This window comes from Venustampulla echinocandica (genome assembly GCF_003357145.1).
Source record: "Venustampulla echinocandica strain BP 5553 chromosome Unknown scaffold_1, whole genome shotgun sequence".
Classification (NCBI taxonomy): Eukaryota; Fungi; Ascomycota; class Leotiomycetes; order Helotiales; family Pleuroascaceae; genus Venustampulla; species Venustampulla echinocandica.
Window position 1 is genome coordinate 4,385,456 of NW_022474206.1, and position 18,030 is coordinate 4,403,485.

Sequence of the window (18,030 nt, forward strand, 5' to 3'; positions counted from 1 at the left end):
CGATTGAGTAACGCAATAATTTATGCGCTACTACCTAGGTACTTATTTCGTATGTGTTTGTTTTAGCTTGCTTCGGCTTTGCTTCAAATCAGCAGGGGGTCCCATACATCTCTCGGCATTAACATTGGCAGCATGGAAACGAAACTTGTTCCAGCTTACGCATTTCAAATGAGAGGACGAAATCAACATTGGAAGCTGCACACTGAAGATACCCATAGATTATGGATTACTATTGAAGAACCTTCTAATAATACAATATATTTCGAAGATTCTCTAATAATTTTCCAGGAAACTCTGTGTATAATACCGGAAATGTAACGCCTGAATGCGCCTCAGCTAAAAAGGGACTGTAGCAACGTACAGCGTTGGAGTATCATCTCTGCAAAAGCTCAACCGCACACCCCCCTCTAAGCAACCACTTCTCCATCTAGTTATCATTGTCGTTATCTGCCTCATCGCCATCCACCTCTCTTGTTTCCACAAACGTGAGCTCGGCAACTTGCCCCTCCGCCATGTTCAAGTTGACACCCTCAAGACTGGATGGTGAGGATCGTCTTTCTAATGAGTCAACAGTACTTCTCTCCTTCACTCCTATATACCGTTTGCATTAGCACAATGAACATTGATTTATGGATGAGGAACTTCTTACCAGCCGGTAGGGCTCCACCACGAACAATCATCGTCGTTACAGTCGTCTTCATCCTAGGAGTGACAGAGGACTCATCCCTGGCCTTGACTCCGTTTGCAGCACCGTTTTCAGAATCAGATTGGCTTTTCTTCTGGATCTTCTCGTTGTTTTGTACGAGTGAAACGATCCGCGGTGCGATTTCCTTCCCGACGCCCTGGAGTGCGGCAACCTTGGCCGGTTGTTGAATTGAGACTATCTCGGGTTCTGCTACCACTGCTGCTTCCACTGGTGCAGGAGCAGCTGTTGCCTGTGCCGGAGTTGCCGGTCGTGCTGCTTCGTTTGCAGCGGCTCCAGAAACTGCTGCCCCCTCCAGCGCATTCATCAACCCCGCGACATCTGCTTTTCCTCCGAATGATATTTCACCATCACCGACTACCAGGGCGGGTGAATATGCACCAAGATTGATATTCAAGGGGAGAGCGACGCAGTTTGAGACCAGGAGACCGGCGAGGACAAAATAGGTATACATTACAGCCAGCGAATGCTGGAAGTTAGGTGAATGAGATAAGTTGATGAGATAAATTGAATAAATAGAAGATGCTTGCTGAAAGTATATGGGTTGAGGCGTCAAGCTTCGATAAACGTGGAGAGAACAAAGTGAATGAAGTGAGCGCAGCTAAGGAGAAAGGACAAGAACTGAGCGCATGAGTGACGAGATATATGGAAAGCTTAACAAATGCTTGATAAACTGCCAAGGCGCGGGCAGTTCGGGGTCTCTAACTGTCTGCGGCAGGGGCTGGCCATTCCCTAATATAGAGACTAAATGTCCTGTCTAGACCATAGAACCGGCTCGGAAGTTGGAGTTTAGGTTGTTGGCGGCGTGCCAATGTTCTATCAAACACCAAGTGACACGGTCAAAACCCCCGTCAGGAGGGAGATAAATCCCGCAGGGGTGCGACCAAGCCTCGGCGCAGTTATTAAGCCTTCATAAGGAATCTTGGCTGAGGAAGCGACGCTCACGACGTTGTTTTAGGTTGTGGTCGAGGGCTCGCATCTGAGTTGAGGCTGCTACGGGCAAAACCTTGGCGCGATCCCAGCGGTGTTAGAGACTCATGAAGTTCGAGGTCCCAGCGTCATTCCCCTGACTTGCACACGCCTAGCCAATAGACAAGCATAAAGTTCGAGGTCCGATTTTGGGGTCTAGATCAACTGTTCCGTCACTACCGTTGATGGGTTTGTCGCTTTCCTACGGAGGATTGAGGATATATTACTTACACCACAGAAACCATATGCTTCTCTCCCGCTTTATTTCTTCTTTTATTTCACCTTGAATTATAATTCTATCTTCAAATTGTCAAGAGGCATATATATATTATTGGATGAATGAATCTTCGAGGATCGCATGTGGTCAGATATCAATGGCTTGATTCAGTAGTGCGCCGCAACAGTGGACTAGGGAAAAGGCAGGATTCCGTTTAAACTCGCCTAGACATAAGTGGAGAATGTCTCAATCTTGGTTTAAATTTAGAAGGCCTTATCTAATGTATAACTCAAATCGATTAACAAATTCTGTACCTGGCACTAGGGACCTAGTCAATGATAGACCTCCCGAAACAACCATTCAGCGACGCTCTTATGCATCTCAACACGACGCTTAGCACGTCTTATTTTCGTAGCACCGAATGAAGGTACAACGTCAAATGCTAGATATTGAATTAGTACTTCCTCATATAGATGATCGCCATCGCATCTACATACCGTGCTCCTCGGCAATAATTTTCTCCCATTTTATACCATTCCTTTCCCAGCAGTCATCTGAACCGGTCCTCACGGGCCCTCCAACATCTGCCAATTTCTCAGCCATAATCTCCGCGCCTCTGCAAAGTAGATCATGTTCACATCCGATGAAGTAGAGTTTGGGGGGCAGCTTTTCTCTCGGGGCAAACGTGGGGCTCAGCAACGGATCCCTTAAATCCTGCTCTGGCTTGATATAACCCCAGTTGAACATCGCTGCATCATGGCGAAGGACATCGGGCGGGGCATCCTTGGGTCTTGTTGCAAGGCTAACTTCAATCGGGGTCGTCATATCTACTGGAGGGTAATATGCAACGATGCCGCCAATCTTTCCCTGAAGACTTTCGTACTGAGACACCGAAAGCGCGAGATTTCCGCCAGCACTGAAGCCTCCAATCGCGACCTTGCTCTTATCGATTGGTAGCGCTTCATCCTCCAGGACTGCGTTGACGAGGTCAAGGGCTGCTTCACTCGCAGCTGGGAATTTGTGACCAGGTGATTTGGGGTAATCGAGGCTCACCACAAGGACCTTGTTTTCATGCGCGAACTCGGAGCAGAACTTGTCGTCGCCCACAGGACTCATCAGCGCAAAACCACCACCATGGAAATTGAGGTAAAGGGGCAACAGTGCATCTCCGCTTTTGTACGATTTTGGGATATAGACCCGGTTGGTAAGTCCCGGCTGGCACGGGTAGACCTTTGTGAAAGTTGGCTGTACCGACTTGTCACGGATCCCTGGGAGATTGAGCGCCTGAAAGACGGTTTTTAGGAGGAATTTAAGCACCCGTATCCTAACAGCGAATCTTAGGCGTGTTAAGAAAGGGCTTGGCCTAAGGTTGATTGGTGCCGATGAAGGTTGGTCGGCCATCGCTGGAGAGTTTAGTGACAGCGTCGTGGCACACGGAGCGGATAGATGGCGGGATGGAAAATGAAGAAGATAAGGTTAGAACCACTCACTCGCAAAACAATGTTCTATGGTAGCCTCTAAATGACTATTTCGGGGCACGACTTGAGATGACGCTTGATTTCTTACCGTAATCTATCCTTTGTTGGTTAAAATATGGAGGTCAGCTCGTGCCCTCAATTTGAGATAACGTCAGTTAGATAGCTCACGAAACCCCCCTGTACTCGTTCGGACAACGGGTAAATAGGTGTTCTGGGGGCACGGCAATTGTGCTTAGTCAGCAGTAATTTTGTCCACAACTACCTACCTTAGGTAGGCCGCTTGGCGGATCAGGACTATGGGGCTTGGGCTACTGATGATCTAAGGGGCAGCACGCTGCTTCTTACTTACAGAGTACGCTAGACAATGATACTTGAAGAGAAGCGAGCTATAAGCTATAGGTATTTGGGATATGGTATATAAATAATAACTTGAAGTAGTAATGTCTGATGGAGGCTCCTAACGAAGCTATTTCTGGTATCCATGCCCGAGGCTGAATCTGTACTCTACTTGTACATATATCTCATAGCCACACGCCAGTTCCCACCATCTTTTAGAGCAAAGAGAACGCCAAAAAACATAATGGTGATATTCGGATAATTATAGATACCTTTCATAAAGATAACCTCCCCAGCCATGCGCGCCGTGTATTTTACAAACAATCATGATTGGTATAAAACTAGAAATCATTAATCAATAGATTCGAACTTGGCCTCGACCGTCGTTATGGTGCCTATATCCATATTTTCATTCAAGGGCCCAGGTCCAGTTATGGGGGCATTGTTTCCACTGTCGAAGAAATTTAGAACATCTTGAGGCAGATATTCGAGCCATGGCATCATGTCTCCGCCGAGCGCAGACATGTCAATATCTTGACTTTCCATCATCACGTCACCCATGCCCCCAAGGCCCATATCACCATGCATGCCGAACATGCCGTCATTATTTTGTGAAAAGTCGTAAGGGGTAGTGACTGGATCATGGCGGGTGCTGGTCGGTGATGTAACATTCTGTGTTGGATCATAGGGATAGTGGGAGCTAGGCGTATGTGGGCTAGCATACGCAGAGTTCTGTAATCCAAGTAGCATTTCAGCATCTGACGTCGTTGTCCCGTCAGAAGCGACCGACGGAAATCTTGGTGCCGGTGGTGGCATATTTTGACGTGCCTGTGTACTATACGATTGATACCGTGGAGGATAAGTAACGGTGGTGGTAGGAGCAGCAGTTGCTTCGGGCAGGCTTTGGCGAATAGGATCATATATCATATTTCCAGCTGCGGGCTGGGACGGCGGAGCCGGACGGGGCTGTGAAGGCTGGCTTTGTTCACCGTTCATGCTTGGGTACATGAAGGTTAAATTTGAACTAGGAGAGTTGGTCGTCCCAGTCAACGACCATCCGATGGCTTGAGTATGGCTAATTTGAGGTGAGCCTTGTGCCTGCTCTATTCGCGGTGGGAGTAGATCGGCAAGTTGGGCAGGGGATGGTGCGGCCAATGACAGCTTAGTCTGCCAATTTGGAATCATATCGTGCTTGACTTTGGTAGACTCGTATTCTTGCTCGGTGAACGTCTCCGGGTCCCAGATTCCTTTGGCTTTTTGGTCGAGCGCTACCAAAATATATCTCGTCCCAGCCCAGTAAACTTCTAGCTGTTGCAGCGCTTTATAACACCGTTGATAGTTTTGGTTGGCAGCGGACGCCAACAAAGAATGCTTCTTTTGCTCTTTCGCATCAGTTCGGTCCCCTTTTAAGTCTTTTGATATCATTTTTTTCAAAACATGACCTGGAGGGCTAATCTCTCGCGATGTAGGCTGCGAACTATGCACTGCTGACTCCATCAGGAACGCACATGCCGCGATATACATGGGCTGGCTTGTAAATGGATTGCCGATGAAGCTTCTAGGATCAATAAGCTCTGCAAATGCAAGAATATCCGCAATTGTCTTAGCTGATGACATGCTGAGTTCGCGGCTGTTGGGCAATAATTGCAAAATCTGTCCTTCGAATGAGTGCATTAATGTTGGCTGATGAAGTAGCATGATGAGCGTATGGAACCAGAAGTGCAAAAGGATGAAATTGGTGCCTTCCCCTGACTTGACGTAATGCTGGAAATTCGGCGCATTGAAAGTCAATCTTTGATCAAGCCGTTGGTAAATCTCGGTGAGGTCTTTCTCCATCCCAGCAAGACCTTCAATCTTCTTTGGAGTAACATCTTGGACGTTTCTAATGTTATTCAGCAAATCGGACACCCGGCCATATAAGTGTATAATTTGTATCAGTGTTGGAAAGGGGTTCGGCCAGTCGCTCTCACTGTTGTTTGTAACGGCGGGGAATGCAAGTTCAAAGTCTTCGTCTCTCAGTGTTGCTGGCCGACCAGTACCGGAGGAAATAACCCTGTCTAACATAAATACGGCCCAGAGCGTATCGATGCGTTCTTGTTCCACCTCTTTCTTTTCCTGGGCACTTATGGAGGTAGGTTCAGACGGCCCGCTGTCGTTGCTCTGGCTATAACTTCGCGGGTCTTTTTCGCCTTGATGTTTGACGCCATCAAGCTTCTGTAAGCCAAGGTCCACGGCCATACGGATTGCACATCCCAGGTACATCCATAGCGCGCTGTCTTGGTTAGCCCCGAAGCTTTCGTAGGCAAGCAATAGACAAGCTTGGGTTGCTGCAACTGTGGGGCATGGGAATTGGTCCACCACAGCAGCTTTTGCTCGTTGAGCGAATACATTTCCATAGTCGGATTTTGGGTACGATGGATCATGAGAACCGATTAGCAAAGGATGGTCGGAAAAACGCGCACCTAGAGCGCAAACCGCATCCACCAGAATCGCCTCGGCAGACCGGTCTTCAACACATTGTATGAAGGGCCGCCGCCGTAGAAACGGATAGTTGCATCCCAAATGCGTAAAGAATGTCTCGACAAGGTGAATGATCAGCCGGTTAACAGGTAACGGGTCATCTCGGTCATATATAGGCATATCAACAGAGTGCCTTGTCTCACTTCCCGCAAGTGAAGACGCGCCTCCATGCCCAGATCCGCTTCCCCCACCGTAACTAGCAGCTCCAGGGGACACTTGCAGGTATTAGCTTCCGTTCGAAGGAGCCACACAACGAGATAGAGAAACAGGAGATTGCCCGACAGAAAGAGCGATCTCGAAGTACTGAAAGCAAAAAGGGTTCAAAATCACTTGAGTTTTGGAAGAATGAATTCGTTGAGGCCAGTAACTTCCTCGTCATTCCCGGAACAAAAAGTCCATGGACCCTTTAATTTGGATTGTGCTGCTTTATGTTCCTATAATCGGGCATTAAACAGGAGCTATCGACTTACTTGCTACAGCAGACCCAGCGCCTGTGCTACGGCGATGTTCTCGAACCGATACAACCATTTGCTTGAACCCCGGAACTATAGCTGTAGGTCCAAAATAACGGAAGTATGGGACTCGGTGGTTATCGGTGCGCGGCGGCCGCGGCAGGTCTTTAAAACAATTAGTTCATAAAAATTGCTGACACGGCGACTATGATGAACATACCCATCGGAGTTGATCCTTCTTCAGAGTACACTGCCGATTCCCTATAGTCATTGCCAAAATTCATAGCGGATCCTTTCTCCAGCATGTTCCTGATACCCTCGTGCGGACTGCGTCGAGCATCAAGATATGATTGAGGATTCGAGTTGATGCGGCGAAGGTCAGGACTGCCGTGTGTCATGCTACGCCGTTCGTTTTCCGGGGATGAGGTAGAATGGCCAGCCTTGTCCTCGTCCTCGACTTCAGGATCTTCCTCCCCGTTCCTCATCGAATCCGAGTCCTTGTGTTCCTTCTTGCTGATATGGGCCTCCCCTATCTCCGCATATCCTAAGCACTCATGGCCATTCTCCGTACATGTTGAGCAGAGTGGCCGCTTGCCATCGCATCTTGTCTTTCGCTTCCGGCATGTTCGACAACTATATCCCCAGACACATCTAGTCAGTAAAATTTCCTAAATACCAAGAACCATCCTCCCAAGGGCGTCGTCCATTTCAACCAGCCGGAAGCCGGGAGCGACCAGAGGCGATCATCCAAACATCTTCAACAGCCTAAAAATATATACGGGAACAACGGAACGTACGCAGCATTGATTCTTCTCCGTTTTGCAGGTGGCTGGCCCTCGTTGTTAACAAACCGGATCTGCTTCGGGGTGGGAGGTACAGTCGCAGCCGTTGCGCTACTTATTGTCGAACTCATCGCGGCGTGTGCTCCGTTAAGCAGTTATTCGAGGGATTATCGCATGCCCATAGCTTTAAATGGCGGGCCCGGGCACCACTCATTGGGATGGGGTACGAGTAGAGGCAAAGATAGCAGGATAGTTCGAGAACAGGACTCCGAGCACCATGGACGTGCTAGACGCGCAGAGCTTGCGCGGTACGAGTAGGCAGCGGGGCAGCGGCAGCAGAGGCGATTTGGAGGTCAGGGTCTAGAGCTAGTTCTAGTTCTAGTTCTGGTTACAGTGCAATGCTCGAGTCGAGGACTTCGTACTCGGCGAGGATGAAAGACTTTGCGGGGTGGCTGTGGCCGTGGCCGTGGCGAACTACCAGTGTCTTAGTAGCTTGGCCCCTTCAGTACCGAATGCGACCTTCTTTCTCGTTGCGCCTGGCTGGCAACGCGGCGACAATGGATGTAAATAAATGTTGCGCTCTGCTGGCATGGAGCATGGAGCATGGGAGAGGGACGAGCTGGTGGAGATCCTCTTCGTCTGGAACACCGCGGATCTTTCCCGAGGTATCATTATCAATGCCAGGTTGTGAGCCTGCGCGATGATTTTCCCTTCGTTCCCCACGTTTCACGTCCTCGCTTCAGCACCAACCCCAGGTTTCCCTCTCCTCCGTCTTCCCTCCGCATGCTTACTTTGGTTCTACAAGCGTTGCAAGCGTAACGTTGAACTGCTCGATAATAATAGAGGATTCACAAGCTAGAGTCCCGAAATGATATGCGGCGGCCGGTCTTGGCTCCGTTTCCGGAGAGCAGTAGTAGAAGCCGCATCTGGAGCCTCCGTCTTTTCTAGCGAGTCATATATAGCCCAGCAGATCGCTATCGGCAAACTTTTGCAGTTATTCTTCTCAAGTTTGGTTATTCTATGGCAAGGGATATAAACCTGGATTCGTACGAGTTGGCGTATCACTGCGTCCCACTAATAAACTGGAGATATGATAGAGATTATCTTACATAGTGGGGACTGCATGCCACGTGGCCAAGGGCCGGTTGGGAAGCACTGACTGGTCTTATTAAACCTTTGATAATTAGCTATTATTGTACGGACATCTTCAAGCACGTCCTATTCCACGGTGCAAATGACTACCTAGGTACGCTGCATTCTCAATGTCCGGCCCTTCTCTTAGTCTCAGCAATGGTAGAAAAAAATGTACGAGCCGCCCGACGAAGTCGAATTCGTAACCAACGCCAGTGCAGTTGGACATCTCAACGAAGCCCAGAGAATACTTTCACAATATATCGCACACCAGGTCCCAGATCCTGGAGCGGCTCTGATTGACCTACGTTGGTTTTGGCCTGCTCTCTCCTCAGCCGTGACAAACAACTATCCTGAGGTCCTTACATATTTGCTGTCTAGAGGGGGTTTCCTCCAGACTGCCTGCCAATCTGGGAAGCGACCGACGTGAAATCGGCGACCATCTTCCAAATATTCCTAGATCATGCATGGGATATTAATGAGCCGCTGAGCAGAACGAGACCTCCCCCCACTTGGGTAGATGTCCAAGTTCTCATGTAAAGGGAAATTCTAACTCATATCAGACCTGTCATTGGAGACATAACTCTCACGACATGGTATCTAGATCACGGCGCCGACCCTAATAAAATGTGCGCATCGGATCTTACTCCACTCTCGATAGCTGTTCACCGTGCCCCGCTATCTGTCATTAGATTGCGTTTTGAGCGTGGTGGAGACATTGATCGGGGGCAACTCCTTCATTATGGTGTGATGCGCGAAACCCCAGGTGTTTTTGACGTGTTGAGGTTCCTTCTTGCTTTGGGCGCACCAATCAATGAGGTAAAATATTAGAATCACGAGTCTTCCTATGGGGAGCGTTGGCTATTTGGACTTGGTACACCTCTGTATAAAGCGGCAGATCTTGGAAGGGCTACTATTGTAACTTTCCTATTGGAAAATGGCGCTGATCGAAGTATCAAAGACCCTAAAGGGAAGACGCCACTAGATCTTGCCGAAATCAAAAGGAGACCTGAAATAATCTACTTACTTCAGGTACCGCCAGTTCATTATCAGGGTGACATCTTTGTATGTTGTTGCTCGTGATGGGCGAAGAAGGCTGAGGTGCTATAGTACTTATTGCTCAAGATATACAGGCTCTTGTAACGTTTCCTATTAATTCACGAGTAGCCATGAGAACCTATTATCTCCAACTGTATGATATGCTATCTAGATTTTGAACACACATTCCGTAGCCTCATAACTTCTACAGGGTTGTCTTTCTCGGAGCCTAGCAGTATATTAGAGCACCCGGCAACAACTCCCAATGCTCATATCTTCACTTCATTCATGAATCCATCGAGGCTTTCATCAGCCTGGGCTTGGCTCTTAGCAGCTCGCCCAAGCTCCCACGGTCAATATTGGGAGTATCGGAAGTGTGGTACGTATAAGACCCCGCACTTATAGCACTTCCTCTATATACCATTGGTGTCCAGAAACAAGGGTAGCTAGTTATCAATACGGGGGTTTCCTCACCTAACCATCCTGTCACCTGAACACTTCCTCCTCTTGGGTTACGCAGGAGGCCCAAGAACATCAACATCACCAGACTCGATCCTACGACACAAACTGCATCCACGGTCTTGGTAATTTCAAAGGTTCCATACCTATTCTCGTCTCGTGCTACTTTTCCGCATCTGATCAAATCGATCGGAGTGTAATGAGAAGCGTGTGGACTGCTACTTGGGTAGAGCGATTCAGATCTGGGTCGTTTGGAGACCGCAAGAAGTAGACCAGCGCCGTAGCTAGAATAATTGCTTCAGGATAGATCAGTATCAGTCTAGAACGCGCACAATGAGGCGAATACGGCCTTCCATCAATCGATTACCTAGGTAGGCTGAGCTCGGGGCACAGCGGGGTAGCTGCTACTATTCTAGAAATCTACGGACTTGTTCCCTCCGAAATACACCCAAATCCTTCTATCTATTCTATTGTATCCTTCCTCTTCAAGATTTGTATATGTCGGAGTCGCTATTGAAGTCAGCATAGACACAGAACCAGCTAAAAGAGGGGAAATGCCACATACAATTTCCCAAATCGGTCTCTCCCTTCGGCAAACTTGTTTACCCAAACAGCAACGCTTGTGCCGGGACACATAAAAGTACCGTATCCATCCTTCTCGATAGTCACTTCACCCTGTTCCCATCCCAGTACATCAGTCCAGACCTCCCCAGCATGAATTTCACCAACGTGCATTCGCTTCTCTCCGGGTCCGGCATTTGACATCACAACGGCACATCCCCACCTGCGGTCCCATGTGCCGTATCTTACCCACCCAATGCAAGTCGGGTAGTCGAAGTAATCCTGTTGGACGCCATACGAATAGAGCTTGCGGGCGAGGGCCAAATCAGGGAGCTTTCCACCACAAGATGGTGGAAAGGGGTGCTCTCCTTTAATGCCATAGAGATCGCCATAAAAGAGACAGGGATAGCCGTCGAAACGAAGCAATATAAGTGCGTAGGCTAGAGGCTTGAAGAACCCCTCAATTGGAGCTTCGAGAGCCTGGTACGGCTGGGTATCATGGTTCATGACCAGAGTCTGGACATCTCATTACCATCAAGAGCCCGTTACACAATAACATAATTGAAAATAAATCCACTCACCACAGCGTTGATAGGTGCAATCTTGACCAATGTATCGTCAAATACGGTTCTCAAGTCTGCATTTTCCGTCTTGCTCAACTGACTAAACCTGTTGACAAGAGGAGCATCGAAAAGGCTGAACTTCTTGCCCATCTGGTCAAGGTAGCGGGTCATGTCATCCAGACTATCCTTCCAGAACTCGCCTACAAAGAACCACCCATCGCCATGAATCTCGTCCATTTTAGTGATGAACTGTCGAAGAAAGTCCTCGCTGAAATGTTTCACGGCATCAAATCTCATGCCCTTCAATTTTACCTGCTTGTTTAACCACAGGCCCCAATTTAGGACGTCCTTGACCACTTCTGGATGGCTATAGTCCAAATCAGCGAACATAAGGTAATCATAGTTGCCCTTTTCCTGATCGACATCGTCACCATCGGCCCAACCTTTCGTCTTATCCCCCAGGATCTTGTAGATGGCGGTTTTCTTGTTCGCGGCATTATAGTCTGTGCCTGAAAAGTGATACCAGTGGTATTTCTGTGAAGAATACTGCTCGCCTCGGCCAGGAAAGTCGAACCCCACCCAGGCCTCAATTTTATAAGGGTCGGAGATGTTCTTGGTACGATCCTCTGGGTCGACTTCTTGCGCCTCGCATTTCTCTTTGTGGTCCGCGGCAGCTTTGTGGTTCAGAACTGGGCAACAAATAAGCTAGGTCTAATTCGAAGCCCCGTAATCACCCATCTCAGGGGTCTATTTGAGGAGCTTTGAAGACCGAGGTCTTAAGTCGCCCAACATAGCGATCATATGGCGCATTCAGACCACCAAAATAATGAGTATTTTGCTTTCCACTTGGAATGGTTTAAATCACCCAATTGGGAGCTCTTAAATAGCATTATATTGTAATTAATATGTTAGCTTGTAGACTTACCTGCATCCCAATAGACCCCGATACCAGTTTCATTGCAGCGGTGTACTAATTCCAAAAGTTCGGCTTTTGATCCCCACTTTGTGGCCTTCGATCCTTTTTGGTCAAATTCGCCTAGATCATAAAGGTCGTAGATATCGTAGCCATTCCCCGATGGGGATGATGCTTTACATCCCGGAGGGATCCACATGTTGTCAACACCTGTGGCTTTGAGGTGCGGTACCTGGCTAGCTAGGCGTTTCCAATGCTTTTGGTCGTCCGGAACATACCATTCGAAGGCCTGCAACATCGTCATGTTCTCCGGAGTAGGCTCCTGCTCCTCTAGAAGGTCAGTGCCGTTGCTCAGACAATATATCCTGAGAGGGCTTACTTGGATCTCCCATCTTGTCCATGTTGTCCGTGAGACGTCCGATTACTAGAGAAGCGGTGTGGGTTGTATATAGGTAATGTCCCCTAAGTGATTCCAAAATTCCGCGGTGAAGGAAAGAAGAAGAAGAAGAAAAAGAGAGATTTGGCCACCTACTCTATTCATACCTACTTGTGTTAGGCTGCTAGTCTAAGTGGAAACCCCACAATGACTGTAAGGCCTTGACCAGATTCAGACAACATTGTTGCTTCAGTTGAAATACCCGGTACTTCGACGAAGGTATCAGGCCGGGATTGCGTCATTAGACGACTTGGGTACTTCCAAGGCACACTGCCAAAGCTCCTGCCATTCAATCATGCATTCCAAGAGACCTTGTCCGTTCTGTCAAGCGACGGTGCTAGATGGTAAATTTTGGAAACTCTTCCAGTTGTCATTATTATCGATGCGCCTGTGGCCTCGACATGCGGTGCCTTTCCAGGGCATTTTCGAGTGAGTGTGTGACGGGTCGTGGTCATGTTCGTGGCGAAATTAATCTCGTGGTTGCCGTGGCAGCCAATGTCAACAAGGAACATGAAGCCAGGAAACCCTCCATTGGACATTCAATGTCGAATTAAAGTCAACCACACGTGTCATGAAGTTACAAGTTTTGTACAGCATTAATTGATCTAGTTATATCAACACAGCATTTACTTTTCCCTCCTATAGGCATCCAACCGCAAGATATACCCTGCAGTGGCACAACAAACGGGTTGCTGCATGAACCGCACGCCGCGTCATTATTTACATCGTTTGACCTAAAAGTACCACCTCGTCCAAGCTATGAAAAACCACACTCAACGAGAAGATTTTACAATTCACGTTGATCCTTCCTGCTTAACGGACTCCACAGACCTCGAAATGTCACCCGAGCGAGTTCCATCGGACCAGACCGTTCATCAAAATTCCGATTCAAAAGACGAACATCAAGGCGACGAGCCTGCGGATGAGCACAACGGTTATGATGACTCCGAAGGAGCACAAGAAGCACGGGATCGCCAACTAGACCGTATCGAAGCCCAAATCCAGGCCGCAGCTCGTGCTGTAGTGGCTAGCATTGAGCAAGACTCTTATGGTGGAAATGAAGACTCGGTGTTGAGCATGCAAACGGATGAAAGCTATGCGCCAGAAGGGACCGAGATGACCTACGGAGACACTGAAATAACCTACGAAGGCACCGAGATCACATACGATGGCACGGAGTTGACCTACGAGGACACAGAATTGACATATGAATCCGACAACGATCATCACTCAAAGGCAGGGAAGGGCATGGAGAATGCACAAGCTATATGTGAATCAGAGAATGAACAGCATTTCGAACATGAGCGAGCTGAAACTAGTTCAGAAGCAGTGGCTGAGCCTGAGGAGGCATGTATTAATGCGCTGGATACTAGTCAGGGTACGGTGGCAAAATACGAACCCGACAACGAGCTTCTTCTAGACCATGACCAAGGCGGTGATTCCAGTTCTCAGCATGATGGAGATATCGATGACGATGTCTTCAGTCGGGACTCTGGTCACAGTGCACGGAGCAGCCTGAATTCATTCCAGGACCTTTCCAACCCGGAGGAAATGTACAGCCAAAAAGCACTTACATCTCCAACGGTTGGGGAGGAAGCAGCTAGCAGCCAGGAGGACGATGCCATTTCTCGCATCCCCAGCGGAGGGTCGTATATGCATCCGATACCAGATTCCGGGTTTCAGACGCCAAGCAAAGTCCACTCTCGACCTCCTTTCCGGACACCATCATCGGTTCGGGCGATGCAGATGTCCTCTCCAACCCCATCCATCTTCTCTTCTCCTAGATCAGTGAAGCGTTACCTCCCAACCGTGTCCCGAACTGCAACGCCAATCTCTCACACATCCAAGAACAGAACTCCCACTCGGTTTAAGGCCAAAAAAGAAAATCCGCTCGTCCTGCTGCACGTCACAGTGCTTCCGCTCCAATGGTCATATTCACACCTTCTGTCATCTCCGGATCTTCCATCAAGCTTGGACAATCTGAAAGACAGTTGGAGGCTGCTCCAAGCAAAGCTAGGAGATACGGTCCTCGAGCGCGGTGTCTTGCTTCCACATCCACAAGACTCGTATGAGGTTCTTGAAGAACGCCTCCTTGAAGCTCTCGAGCTGCCTGTTCGTCCCAGAGCATTGATATTGAAGTGTGGTCACTACATGGGCCCATTAGAAACCGAAACTCCATCCTCAGACGACGAAGGTAGTGATTATCGGAGGAAGAATGGAGAGCAAAGAAAATGGTGTGACATCTGCCAACGAGGGGTTAGACTCGAGAACGGAGAGGAGAGGGGAAGGAAGAGGTTCAGGGTTAAGATTTATGCAAGTAATGGATTGATGCATGCTGGTGCGTGGGCCGCGGCTTGGAGGGAGATGGAAAGAGTCGATGTAGAAATTGGGCCGTGGGTTGAGCCTGATGAACACATTGAATTAGAGAAGCTATCCAAAGCACAGCGCGAGCCTCCAGTTGAAGAGGAGAATGATGATGGATTTGTGGATGAGGACATCGACATACACCATGTCCATGAGCACATGGAAGACGAACACGAGCAAGATCATCAACCGAGTGACCTACTGGAACGGCATCCTCAGGACGATAACCTATTTCGGCAACCTTTCGATAGAGAAAGCGAGCACCAGGAGCATGTTGATCATCAAAGAAAGATCGATGAGGACCATGAGATGATAAATATGTTGGCAGAGGAAAGAATGCGAGAGGTGTACGGGAGTGAACCTTCTCCCATGGAACGACCCCAGTCCTCGCGACAAGGCAAATCCAGAGCCAGGATCAACGAAGACTCGCTAGCTGATCTATTGCTCGCTGCATTCAAAGTTGCAATGAGAGATCGGAAGAACGTAGCCATTCTTGTACTCAGCCTTCTGGTGCTGATACTTGCGATTAGACCGAGGATGGTCGTTGAAACCGAATTAATGATTCCGATTGTGTCCACCGCTGTGCCTGACATTCTTCCAAACACCGCACGACATGCTGCTCCTGGCGCAGTGGAAAATATTAGTGTCGCTAATGTCGCAACAATGGCCCCGTTGGAAGTCTTAGATGCGGTAACAGAATCTTTATTATCGGCATCGACTACTGAAATGGCAGAGCAGATGCCGACCCAGGTTGCGCAGGTGCAAATGGAAAGGCCGGTAGATATCGCTCCGGAAGGCGAGGAAATCCTGCAGAAAGTACCTGAAGCGGTGCAGCAAGACGAGCCGTTGAAAGTTGATACCGAGCATAAAGATGATACATCTGACGAGGTTCATAAGCTCGCCAAGGATGTTGAGAATAATATTCCAGTAGACTCGAGGGAAGACAACTACGAGCCACCTGTTGTTGAGATAGAAGTTGATTCTTCGACTTAATTCCTCCAAATAGCCAATAGAAACACATCTATCTCGGCAGCCACAACCCTGGACCGCCTCCTAGACCGCCTCGTTAGACCTTGAGGTAGCGCAGAGGGGCCGAGAAGCAGCGAACTTTGCAATTGGAGAAACTGTTCGGCAAATTTTAATGAGAAAAGGAAATGATATATTGAAAGGTGTCCGGTCAATGTCCCCTATTTGAAGATATCAATTTGAAACTTGAGCGAGCGAAGCGTGGTTTTTTGTGTTCTTTTCCGGACACTTGGATGAGCGATTGGAATGTTTATTACGGAGTGGGACTGTAGTTAATGAAACCGAATCATACCTTGTTAATGAATCTTCGGAATTGATGAGATATAACAGTAGCAATAAACCTACACTCTTATATCTATAAATGACACCTCCTCTGCAACCTATCTCTCATCTTTAACTGTTAATATCTTTATGCATAGTACTAATAGTGGTAACTGCTCGTTAAAGTACTGTACTTTGGGCACAACTTGTTTAAGAGATATCCCCTATGTCCTTCTCGCCATCCCACTCGTAAATATCGGCGCTTCCCTCATTGCCGTCCAATCATGAATCGCCATCGTATTCTCATTGTTAACGATAACTTCCTTATTCCCTCTTGGCCATAGCTCCCTCTCATATTTGTTTACTGCAGCGGCGAGTTCTGCTGGTGTATGCTCTTTCATCTCGCGGAGATGAACAAGCAAATCGGCCGCGTCAGTGATAGCATTGTTGAGGCCCTGGCCACGATCTGGTCACCAGACGTCCTGTTAGCTAGAGCAAATTTAAAAGAGGGGGTCTCCTTTTAAATTGGGAAAGCGAGACAGGATTTACGGAAAGTCATCGGATGTGCAGCATCGCCCGCTAACGTCACAAGTCCACCTCTGTTATCCCATGGCTTGGTTGGCCAATAGGACAGTCTACTATGCCATACCAGTGTCCCCTCTGGGATGGTCGCAAACGCTTCGTTGAACGGATAGCTAAAGCATTTACCACGCTCACATATCGCTGGTAAGATATTGTCGCCTTTCAGGCCAGTGGGCTCGTCAGATAGCCAGGTTTGCATTAACATCCAGGTCCAGTTAGCTGGGTCTGGCTCCGAGCAATCGTGGACAATAGATTTGTTAGCCTGCAGATTTGAAGATGGCAAGATGGTGCTAACTTACTACTCTGCCAAACGAAGGTTCCATTAGGATGAACTGCGATGGAGTTTTTTGGGTGAAGTGCTCGCAAAGCCATCGAGGCGTCTCGGCTCACTTTCGTTATAATGACGTTGGCGACAGCAGGTGATGGCAGGAGGCTGGCTTCTTCCTTGCCAAGGAGAAATTCCCGGGTGGGAGAATGTGCTCCCTCAGCTCCAACAAGTAGATTGCCTGTTTCTTTAGTGCCATCTTCAAAAAATGCTGTGACAGTGTCTTCGGCTGTCTCAATATATTTGAGTCGTTTGTTCCACTGCAGTTGGTTAGTTGTGAGAGTTTTAAAGCACTAGAGTCGCCTACCTTGACATCAATACCATTTGAGAGCAACTCTATGAACTTTTTTCTCCTGAGGCGGACACTCCATGGTGCAGGTAGATTCTTCAACAGCTCCCCTGTCTCCCCATTGTGAACTGGCATAACGCTGTCAGCTACCGGTTCATAATTCGGGGATGTCTGCACTGTCTTTAGGAGAGGCCAAATATCTTCGGAGAGGCATTCATGGAGACGAGACCGAGCCCAATACAGTCCAAAACTCCAATCTCGAGGCCGCTGGCGAATGTTTGTGTCCTGCTCAAAAACAGTGCATGGAATCCCAGCCTGGACGCATTAACCAATGGGGATGACTATTGGGACAACATTCAAACCTGCTTCAAAACCTGGGCGACGAGAAGGCCGGCAGATCCTAAAAGGCCATAGATGAGGTTATACGTGCTGTAAAGACTAGAGTAGGTGCTTACCAGCCCCAACGATCAGAACACGTAGAGATTGTGGATTAGTACTCATGTTGCAAGTCAAGGTGCATTAATGAACAGTGTAGTTATTGAATAGTGATAAAGTCAGGATTGCCGCATCAAAACTGGATAAACCGATGGGCCAATGCCTTGTATTAATCCCACCAGGCCACTCG

General features: G+C 48.3%; 6 protein-coding genes across 6 annotated transcripts; 1 reads left to right on the top strand and 5 right to left on the bottom strand.

Moving 5' to 3' along the window:
- Nucleotides 1-427: 427 nt before the first annotated feature.
- On the bottom strand, nt 428-1,157 carry BP5553_03967 (uncharacterized protein; the record flags this gene model as incomplete). The annotated part of the gene is made up of 2 exons (XM_032012590.1): nt 428-591; nt 650-1,157. 2 exons carry the CDS (start codon nt 1,155-1,157, stop codon nt 428-430), a joined length of 672 nt encoding a protein of 223 aa, XP_031872283.1.
- Nucleotides 1,158-2,221: 1,064 nt separating this feature from the next.
- BP5553_03968 (uncharacterized protein) lies at nt 2,222-3,290 on the bottom strand (the record flags this gene model as incomplete). Its single annotated transcript, XM_032012591.1, has 2 exons — nt 2,222-2,331; nt 2,387-3,290. The coding sequence occupies 2 exons, from the start codon at nt 3,288-3,290 to the stop codon at nt 2,222-2,224; spliced, it is 1,014 nt and encodes a 337-aa protein (XP_031872284.1).
- Nucleotides 3,291-4,054: 764 nt separating this feature from the next.
- Nucleotides 4,055-7,588, bottom strand: BP5553_03969 (Uncharacterized protein; the record flags this gene model as incomplete). The annotated part of the gene is made up of 4 exons (XM_032012592.1): nt 4,055-6,438; nt 6,694-6,840; nt 6,896-7,308; nt 7,473-7,588. The coding sequence occupies 4 exons, from the start codon at nt 7,586-7,588 to the stop codon at nt 4,055-4,057; spliced, it is 3,060 nt and encodes a 1,019-aa protein (XP_031872285.1).
- A 2,550-nt stretch (nt 7,589-10,138) lies between these two features.
- BP5553_03970 ((Trans)glycosidase) lies at nt 10,139-12,523 on the bottom strand (the record flags this gene model as incomplete). The annotated part of the gene is made up of 6 exons (XM_032012593.1): nt 10,139-10,181; nt 10,232-10,381; nt 10,651-11,135; nt 11,228-11,898; nt 12,135-12,452; nt 12,502-12,523. The coding sequence occupies 6 exons, from the start codon at nt 12,521-12,523 to the stop codon at nt 10,139-10,141; spliced, it is 1,689 nt and encodes a 562-aa protein (XP_031872286.1).
- An 872-nt stretch (nt 12,524-13,395) lies between these two features.
- Nucleotides 13,396-15,915, top strand: BP5553_03971 (uncharacterized protein; the record flags this gene model as incomplete). Its single annotated transcript, XM_032012594.1, has 1 exon — nt 13,396-15,915. One exon carries the CDS (start codon nt 13,396-13,398, stop codon nt 15,913-15,915), a length of 2,520 nt encoding a protein of 839 aa, XP_031872287.1.
- A 518-nt stretch (nt 15,916-16,433) lies between these two features.
- Nucleotides 16,434-17,906, bottom strand: BP5553_03972 (FAD protein; the record flags this gene model as incomplete). The annotated part of the gene is made up of 6 exons (XM_032012595.1): nt 16,434-16,675; nt 16,759-17,016; nt 17,091-17,376; nt 17,424-17,720; nt 17,768-17,805; nt 17,861-17,906. The coding sequence occupies 6 exons, from the start codon at nt 17,904-17,906 to the stop codon at nt 16,434-16,436; spliced, it is 1,167 nt and encodes a 388-aa protein (XP_031872288.1).
- Nucleotides 17,907-18,030: the final 124 nt, after the last annotated feature.